The sequence below is a fragment of the Solanum lycopersicum genome, chromosome 3 (assembly GCF_036512215.1).
Source record: "Solanum lycopersicum chromosome 3, SLM_r2.1".
Classification (NCBI taxonomy): domain Eukaryota; kingdom Viridiplantae; phylum Streptophyta; class Magnoliopsida; order Solanales; family Solanaceae; genus Solanum; species Solanum lycopersicum.
In genome coordinates, this window is record NC_090802.1 from 60,868,627 (window position 1) to 60,878,438 (window position 9,812).

Consider the following 9,812-nt stretch of genomic DNA (forward strand, 5'->3'; position numbering starts at 1 on the left):
AAAATAAAAATAAATAAAAACAATGAGAAAATAAGAAGTTTAAATAAATAAATTAGTAGTTAATAGTAGGGTTAGAGAAGAGGGAAAATACGAGTTGCTCGCTTCACATTTTAGTACTAAACTGGAACCGGCTTCTCAGGAGGAGTTCAAACCGGTGATTTTCTCAGCTGTCCATGTAAGTCTTTCATGATGTTATACTCCATATTTATACAGTCGGCAATTGTATACCTCCATCACAATCTCCATCCTGCATCCTCTTTGTTCGATGAAATTCCTCTATGGAGGAGATCGCTTCGTTTTATTTTTTACAATTTTCTTTAGTTATTGCATTGTTCTAATATATATATAATGACTATATGTTTTTAGCAATCTAGTCTCAGTCATGCTGGCTGCTAGACTTTTCGGGAGGACATTCTTGGCGGCGGCCAAATCAGAGAGTTCAGCCGCTCCAGCTGCTGCTAGAACCCTTAATCCACTTGAGCAGTTTTTTGAAGTGGATAGAACCCCGGAGGATGATAAGCCTGTCGTCTATGGTAATGTCCCTTTCATATTCTCTGTTGAATGTTAAAGAATGACAAAAATTCACATCGATTAATGAGATGGGTTGGCTCCTTCTAAATCAAAATTATCCACGCACCAGATGCTAAGCAGAGGTGGGGATACTAAGCAGAGGTGGGGTGTTAAAGAATGACAAAAGTCTCATATCAGTGGTTTGAGATGGGTGAACTCCTTATAAGCTTGGGCAATACTCCTCTAGCTTTTGGGGTTTATTGTTGGCATAACTGGCTATACTTCTTTTTAGAATGATCTCTACTGCTTGTGTTTTCTATAACATGTATGTCCAAAGTACATTTCATTGGTCTTTAAAGGGTTACTTATTGTGCTGGTATGCAAAGAAGTTTAGAATAGCAAATAACTGGCTACGCACATACTAGCCCTAGTTCCGTCTAATTTGATCTTTATTATCATATATAAGTGACATATGTTTAGGTAGTTCTTGGACAAGGGCAAGCAGCTGCAAAAATATAGTAATTGTTCAACAAGTTCTAAAAGCTAAAACTTATGCAATGTACTGGAAGATATTCTGCAATGTTTGGTTCTTGTCACTGATAGATAATCAATGAATACAAACTTCTTGGTTAAAATCCACAAAAATGACATCTTCCAATGGACTATTTTACGTAAATTGAAACCAGGTATCACGGATACTACTCTTAGATGTTCAATTATCCAATCTAGACCGAAAATTGAAAACCTAGTTGCAAATATTTAAGATCATAGCTTATTGGAAGTTTCATTTTACTCTAAATAAAAGGTTCTCGCCCGGTGGCTTAAGTTGTGTAACAGCTCAAAAGTCTATCATTACTGCTGTGTCATTTCAATTCCATGTTACGCCAAAAACAGTAAAAATTACATTTCTACTTATCCTTGATGTTAAATACATCTTCTGTTTTACTGTTTAAAAAAATTGCACTTCTTTCCTTCCAAATGATCCACCATGTGGCTGTAGGAAGTGAGTTCCATGTCTACATCTTTGCCTCCCCTAGCCTGTGTATGTGCCAACATTGCATTAATTCGTTAGATATCCTTTGCACTTTCCAGTTAACCCCCATTATATTTAGAATAAAGTCTGAGATCTGTTTTGTTTAATTGTAATATATGAAGAGGTAGTTCACATCCTCACTTTATTTCTCACACAGAGAATATCCACTGCATATATTTACCCCTCCTGAAAGATTCCTTGAGTTATACATGCTCCTTGGACCACCAAACAAGCACTCTACCTTCAAAGGGGTTGAAAAAGTTTCCATTCTATTGTTGTGTGGTTTTACATCATTATGGCAAGCTCCTTAGATTCCTCTACTATTGCCTCAATAAGTTCTTCATCATTCTCAACTTGTAGTTAGGGCTTTTATTTCAAGTGTATCTGTTGGCCTCTTCATTTCTATAAATGCTTTGGCTGCTGCTTTGGTATATTTGGTTCATGTTGGATAGTAAAACACTAAAATTACTATTGGCTATCCCTAGGTATTACATAGTGGTAAATGAAGTTAGAATCAAGACTGTTAGACCAAAGTTTGATTTGGGCAGGGTCACCTTCATCCTGGGGAAGGATACAAGTATCCATGGATTCAAGGTGCATACAAGTTGGTTTGGACACCAATTTTTATCAGGAAAAATTACCCCTTAGGTGAAGTTTCACCTTGTTGAGCTTTTGGCAGCTCAGAAACTATTACATATTTGATTTAGTTGAAGCCTGGAATGTTAAATGTGATATATTTTAAACAATACTAAGATCAAAAGTAGGATATAAAAATGATTAGGGAGAGAAAAACACTACTCCCCTTTATCATGTTATGTGACACTTCCTTTTTTAGTTTGTCCCAAGAGACAGGCTCTTCTCTCTTAAATCCAACTGTTTGATCTTATTATATAGCTGGTTTAAACAGGCCCCTGTAACCACTGTTGAACTCTTTTTGGATTATGTCGGCTCTTTAGTGATTTAGTAAATTCTTGTACAGAAGCAGACCCCTTCGGTTGCTGTAATTTTTTGCTTTGCCTCTCTGTGATGCCTTCTAATGAAATCTCCTTACTTCATTTAAAAAAAAAGACTTTTCTCTCTTTTTTGAATTTCATAATCTAGCATTTCCATTTGACTTTAATGACACGAGTTGTTGGGACCTACTTAATGTAAAAGTTCATTCTTTCATTGGGAGATAGAAAGTAAAGAACATGTGTAACTCTAACCATCAAAAGGATAATTTTGTTATTTTCGGCATATGTTTGGCTTACATGTCAAAAGTCTTCTTAAATTTCTTAAATTTCGTGCTCGTCAAAACACCTTCAATAAAATAGAACAAAGGGAGTCTTCTATTGCATAATTTTTAAAAAGCTATAAACTAAGTACCAAAGTTGTTGCGGGAATGATATGCTTTGGTTATCGACGAAGTATTCCAAAGGTGACGAGCTTTTCATACTAGTTGTTACCATATACTACAATACTATTGAATAGCCTGGCTTGGGGCTAAGATAACTCAAGTGGGAGAGTTGTGTTATGGGGTGATCTTATTTCACGGTTCAGTGAGTACTTTTTTTCTAATTATGTAGACCCATGATTGAAATGCCATAAAACTTTCAAATTCCTTTTTACTTTTTGGATTCCTTGACAACAAACACCTTCCCCTTTGTTAGAAACGAAAATTTTAAAATAAATTGGATGTGACTGAATAGTACCTAGAGGCAAGAGCATTCCCTTGCGATAATTTATTATGCAGAGTCAAACATTCAAAGATTGATCTTTTCTTCAAAGACAAATACAATTGGATTGGCATTGAACCTCAGGAGAGGCTGCCTTCTCAAGGCATTGCTGACATTTAGTTGTCCTTGAGCATTGGCTTAGTTTGGGGATCTTTTATTTTGTTTAAATGTCTTTTAAAACCCTCTCAAACCACGTTTGCAATAGTCAAAGTGGTAGGACCCCAACAGTTCAAAGGGAAACTTCGGCTAGGAAACTTCTATTGGGACTCGTCTTGATTACCAATTTGAATCTACTGATAGATACTCATAATGTACACAATATCTACTATTTTTGTATTTCAAGATAGAATGGCCATTCAATTTTCTTCTCTTTTCTGATTTCTATAATGTTTCAATAAAATTTCTCGAGTTCTAATTTGCAATTTCACATGAAGCGCAGTAGTTCATAAACTACTACATAAGTATGAAACTGATTCTTTCACTTTAAACGTGTAAGCAATGAGATTAAGGATGTTATGATTGAATGAAGGTGAATTATTTGGTTAAGCAACATACATGGAAGTATCCTATGAATACCGTGTGAAAAGACATTATTGTGAATCCTGTCATATTTTTTTTCAGATTGTATCACTAGCTCTTTTTTCTCTTCTTTTCTTCCACATCTTGTTTTTTATTTGTTTTTTGTTTTTTCTAGGAAAATGTCCCTCTATAGCTCAATTCTCTATCAAGATTGGGAATGTTTCATTGCCTTAATCATCACTGCAATTTGTTTTATTAACATTTACCACTGAAAGCTCTTTCACGATTAGAGTATTTGGTTATTATGAATTTGTGTGCTGCTTATTATTTAGTTTGTGTTCTATGTTGGGAACATATAAGCCAAATTGCTCCGATTAAAAAGAAGTCTAGCCAAATGGACCGCCTCACTGTAGATGAGAGGTCTATGCTCTAACTTCTTTGTGGTTTCTGTGCCCTTCGTGGCTCAAATGCTTGAAGGCCTTCTAGTTAAACACACACTAGAGATTGAAGTTCTCTTATCTTGAGTGGCAGGCTGGTTCTTTCGTATGCTTGTACCATTTTTTTATATCTCTCTGATTGGATGAACTCTGACATTTTAAAAACATTACTAGGTCGAGGTTGGAAGGCTTCTGAATTGCGTCTGAAGTCCTGGGATGATCTTCAGAAGTTATGGTATGTTCTTCTGAAGGAGAAGAACATGTTGATGACTCAACGTCAGATGCTCAATGCTCAGAACCTGCGTTTTCCTAATCCAGAGCGTATTTCCAAGGTAAAGTTAGTTTCTTTTGAAGCTCCTAATCAAGCAATTAGTTACCTCTATTTTGACATGTTTCAATTAGATTCTCCTCCTGGATCTGAAGTAGAACTCCAAACTAACCTAAAAATATTAGTGTCATCTTAAAATGGATTTTCTTGTTAAGATTATACTCGAATTGCCACATAGTAGTAGAATGTGTTCTTTTTAATTGGTTAAGTTGTTTTCCTCCCATCTCCCAAAATGAGTAACCAAGAGAAAAGCAAGACTTACAAACAACCTATTAAAACTACAATTTGATCTCTATCCTCTATATAAAGCTGTTTACATCGAAAAACTGAAGAAAGTAGACTGTGTTATGCAGCATAGATTGAAGGTTTTTTCTTGATTTCTAGAACATAAGATGTGCCCAGTGCCCGCAGTTGTTTGTGTTATGCACTTTTGGGGGCAATTCTAGATGGCACTTTTCTTTGATCCACTATCCTCGGTAAACATATTTAGTCCTCTAGCTACAGAATGTATCCAGCGCAAGACTTACAAACAACCCATTAAACCTACAATTCGATCTATATCCTCTATATAAAGCTGTTTACACCGAAAAACTAAAAAAAGTAGGCTGTGTTATGCAGCATAGATTGAAGGTGTTTTCTTGATTTCCAGACAGAAGATGTGCCCAGTGCCCACAGTTATTTGTCTTATGCAATTTTGAAAGAAATTCTAGGTGATACTTTTCTTTGATCCACAATGCTCGGTAAACATATGTAGATACAGAAAGTATCCAGTGTAAACATATCAGAAATCACTTTTCAGAAAAGCCTAAGTTTTTGGTGACAATCTGTTCAGTAAATTTCTTGGTGGTTTGAATCTTGAGAAATGGGAGGAATACATTTTATCCTACATGATGTACTATGGAACAGGTGTAAGATATTACTCCGTCTGGTCTATTTTACTTCTCATGTTTGCCTTTTGCACTCCACTTTAAAAAACATTAACCAAAAGGATAATTTGACTATATTGTCCTTATTTTATTCTTTGATCTCACTTTAATGCTACTCATACTTTCACTACATTAATCCCTCTCCACATTTACAAGAATACAAGGGTGAAAGTGGAAAAAAATAATTAATTTTATCGTGATTTTTAAAATGGCAAATAAAATGGATCAAAGGAGTTTGGAAATACCAAACCTCTATCTTGCAGAGAAATTACAGAAAAATATGGTGGTTCGAGAAAAATCATAGTTAACTTTAATGAAGTACGGAAGCATGGTGTAGATCTTTAATTCAAAATTTCCGTAATGTTAGATAATTCACATTTCGAATTTCAGTTGTTTCAACCATGAAGAATCCAACCACACCATGCATTAAATTTAGGTGATGCTTGAATTATAATATAGAACATAGGCAACTTGAAGCCTTGGGGATTATGTTGCCCGGACCTTCAAAAATGATGCTGGACCTGTGTCTGATTCTTCAAAAATACATTACTTTTGGATAATTCGACACACCCCCATCGACATTTTTGGAGAGTCTGAGGCTCCGAACCACCAAATCGTTTCTTTCAATACTGTGTGTGTTTAGTTTATGAAGAATAAAGTGGTGAAGCTGCATGAATTAACGGAATACTTAAAACACATCCCCATCTAATGGAAGTCTACCAAGTACAGCTAGTCATATTCATTATATCAAATCACTATGTTTTCCTCCTATATTTGATAAGCAATTAAGCCCATTTGAGTATTATGCATTTATTGTTTAGTACTAGTGAACAAAATTTGATCTTAAATTTTGGTTGTGTTGATGTATATTTCATCAATAGGCTATTAGAAATTCTGCATGTGGTATGTGAACCCTTGAGGCACTAAGCCATTAAAAATTCTGATGATGCATCTCTTGCATTAGCATCTTCCTAACAAATGATTGATATTCAGGTAAGGAAGTCGATGTGCCGAATCAAGCATGTTCTTACTGAGAGAGCCATTGATGAAGCAGATCCAAGGAGGTCAACTGAGATGAAGAGGATGATAAATGCTCTATAATTTTCACACTCATCGGTAGTAGTGTTTATATGCCCTTATAATGAGTACTTGGATTTACCTCCTCGTCTATTAGCTCCACATGTAGGAAACTTACCTCCTCGTCTATTAGCTCCACATGTAGGAAACTTACTTTTCTTGTGTGTTGTGGTCATGAAATGGCAAATTTTATCTATCTACACAACATTCCTGACATCCATGATGTCAAACAAACTCTATGAACTAGTTTATTAGGATGAAATGGAGATGGCAATTCTGTTTAAAAGATTTGCTCATGCTGAAAATAAAAACCAAACTCAGTGTTTATGCACTCGTGTTGGTCGATTGTTACTGCATGCTTGTGAAATGCTGCTGTTCGCAGCTTATTTAGTTTGGTAAGATGCTAGTGAAAAAAGTTATTGCTGTAATTAAAGGGTGTGCAGTGCAACACACTTCATTCAATAGCACATCCCATGTTGCTTGTGGTGAATTTTTTTGCATTTACTCCTTCAGCAGCTCCACAGCTTTCTCTGGTGTATTCACTTATTGTCAATAATCAGTATGAAATATATGCAGTACATAGTCTTCTACCGTCGCTTTCATTGTAAGCGCCTACAAATGGGACATATGAAGAAGACAGACAAAAGAAAGTTATTTCATATTCGTTTAATCTCTCTCTTGGCACGTAATATGCTGATTTGAATAGATATCAATGAATAAAGTAAGCAAATCAACATATATTAGTCAACTAAATAGCGTACTAATTTGAATTTTCAACCATATTGTATAGTAAAAAATACGATTTGGTTGGCAGCGCCGTAGGAAAATTTGTTGTTTCGTGCTAGAATAACTCTTCATTATAAATCTAAATTTTCACTGTTCAATATTATAGTTATGTCAACCAAATCTAGCAAGTCTTTAAACGTGTCATTATAGTGCCTAATCATCTAAGTTGTATACTATAGTAATAATCAAGATCTAGGGACCTCTTAATCTATCCTAGCTTGGGTCTTATCTAATAGACCATCATCAATATTTATAGTTATCGTTTGGTTGGAATTGGGGATAATCTATTTTATCACTATGTTATAAATGGTGGGATAAATAATAATTCAAAGACTACCTAGTACCTCCAGCCAAACAGAAGATAAAGCAATATTACACTTTATTATACTTTATACTTCATACTTAACGACTCTTTAATATTTTTCCCTAAACAATACTGAGATTAGTGAAGTAGTTAAATTTACTAGCTAAAGCACTTATTGATGATTAATGACGGTGAATTTAAGGAGTATGTTGGAAGATAGGTAAAGCTGCCAAATTTGAGAGAGTCTTTTGCATTGAACCTAACAATCCTTCCTCCTATTAATATTCACCGTTTACCATTACAAATTTATTTATTTTTTCTAAAGAAATAATTTATGAGTATTTATGTTTTCTTAAATATAAAAGAAAATAGTGGGTGACTTTCTTTATGCTAGTCCAAATTGTATTTACTTTTAATTTGAATATTTTTCATGTTTTACTTTAACTGACAGCAAGATTAATTGGGGGAAATGTATGTCGTGTCTGTTATAAGTTCATTAATTATTATCATAAGACTTAGTAGTTAACAAGAACGTAAACTTAAAAGTTCATTTGATTCTGGCTAGTGACATGTGTCGTGTAGTGCTAAACTTTATTTTAATTAATCCAACTCTAGATTAGTTAATACTAGTTGAATTAATGGTGGATAAATAGACGCTAATAGTGAAATTTCTTTTTATTAAACGCGTTTTCAAAAGTTGACACTAGTTTACAAGTTTGATAAGGACATAATTATTCCATTATGTAAACTTGATTTGACATAAGTTAAAAATGATAGTACGAATTGTTATCAATATTAACATAAAAAAAAAATAGCTCACCGAGATTTGGTTTGCTTCAAAATGGTTGTCCTTCGTGCATATTAATTAGTATTCCATTTGTTTCAATATAATTATTTGATTTGGAGAGAATCGAAATTAATATATGTGTCTAAAAATAGAATTTATAGTATTTTTTGAGGAAGATAATGGATTCAATACTTAAATTTGAACCTTCAAAACATATAATTAATTTGCTCAAACTTTAAAAGGAATATTTTGTGGTGGACACTCGTATGATTATAGCCTTGTAGTTTATAATACTAATTATTTTTGTGTATTATAGGTTTGTCATTATATGATATGTTCATCTTCGTTTTAGTTGAATTTCTAAAGAAAAAAAATAGAAAATGTAATGACTATTTAAACCTAATTACACGTTAGATTTATTGTCTTATTTTGTTATAGTGAATAAATATAAAAATGATCATATTAAGAAAAAAAACAAAGTATCTATTTTATATATAGTTTTAATTTATATAATTAGTAGAAGTGGCAAATTTCATTATAATCTTGGGATAAAAATGTATTTTATGAGTTCCTTTCAAAGAATACAATCCAAATCAAATCTCCATTGAAACAATTGGTTAGTTTTTTTTCCTTTTTCACCTAATGTCAATGATAATACCCACACATGTGACATGATAGCAACATAAAAAATTTGATGATGGGATTGTGTATTGATATTTTTAATAAGGGAGGAACCATAATGGAAATTTATCAACTGTACAACAAAATATGGCAATTTAACATTGTGGGACTCTATTGTTGGGTGGGTTGGGTTAATGGATGATTACACAATGCCTTGATAATGTATTTCTTTTTGTTGGTGTAATGGATATCATATAATATATATAAACAAAATAAAAAAAGAATTTTATGGTACTTGGACAATATTTATGACGCTACCAATAGTCTATCATGTATTTGTTGATATAAAAATTCTTTAAAAATTTATTAAAGATCGTCCAAAATTTATCATAATAAATATTGAAGGAGCTTTTATAGTATTAAATTAATCATGATTATAAAATTGTACTATTAATTATCGATAATAAAATTGTAAAATATTACTATAGACCACAAAACAAGGGGAGAATGTAAAAGAAATGTATTTGTAAAACATTAATATAGTTATAGAGTTTATTCATATGTAAAAAAATAATAATATTCGTACAAGAAAAGGCGTTTAAAATTTTGACTTGAAGAGAAAATAGAAAAGTTTACAACACACATTGCAAAACCATATCAATATCAGATCGAGATTAAATTGAAATTTTTCCTTATCTTAATTCGTTTCACAATTCTTATAACTCGCAAGATTTAACATTACTGAATAACATATATCTAAATACGATCG

The 9,812-nt window shown here is 33.0% G+C and overlaps 1 protein-coding gene across 1 annotated transcript; it reads left to right on the forward strand.

Annotated features, from left to right (window-relative positions):
* LOC101252970 (uncharacterized) lies at positions 1-6,831 on the forward strand. The gene is made up of 4 exons (XM_004236081.5): positions 1-175; positions 367-533; positions 4,389-4,546; positions 6,462-6,831. The coding sequence occupies exons 2-4, from the start codon at positions 383-385 to the stop codon at positions 6,567-6,569; spliced, it is 417 nt and encodes a 138-aa protein (XP_004236129.1). The 5' UTR covers positions 1-175; positions 367-382; the 3' UTR covers positions 6,570-6,831.
* The last annotated feature ends 2,981 nt before the right edge of the window (positions 6,832-9,812 follow it).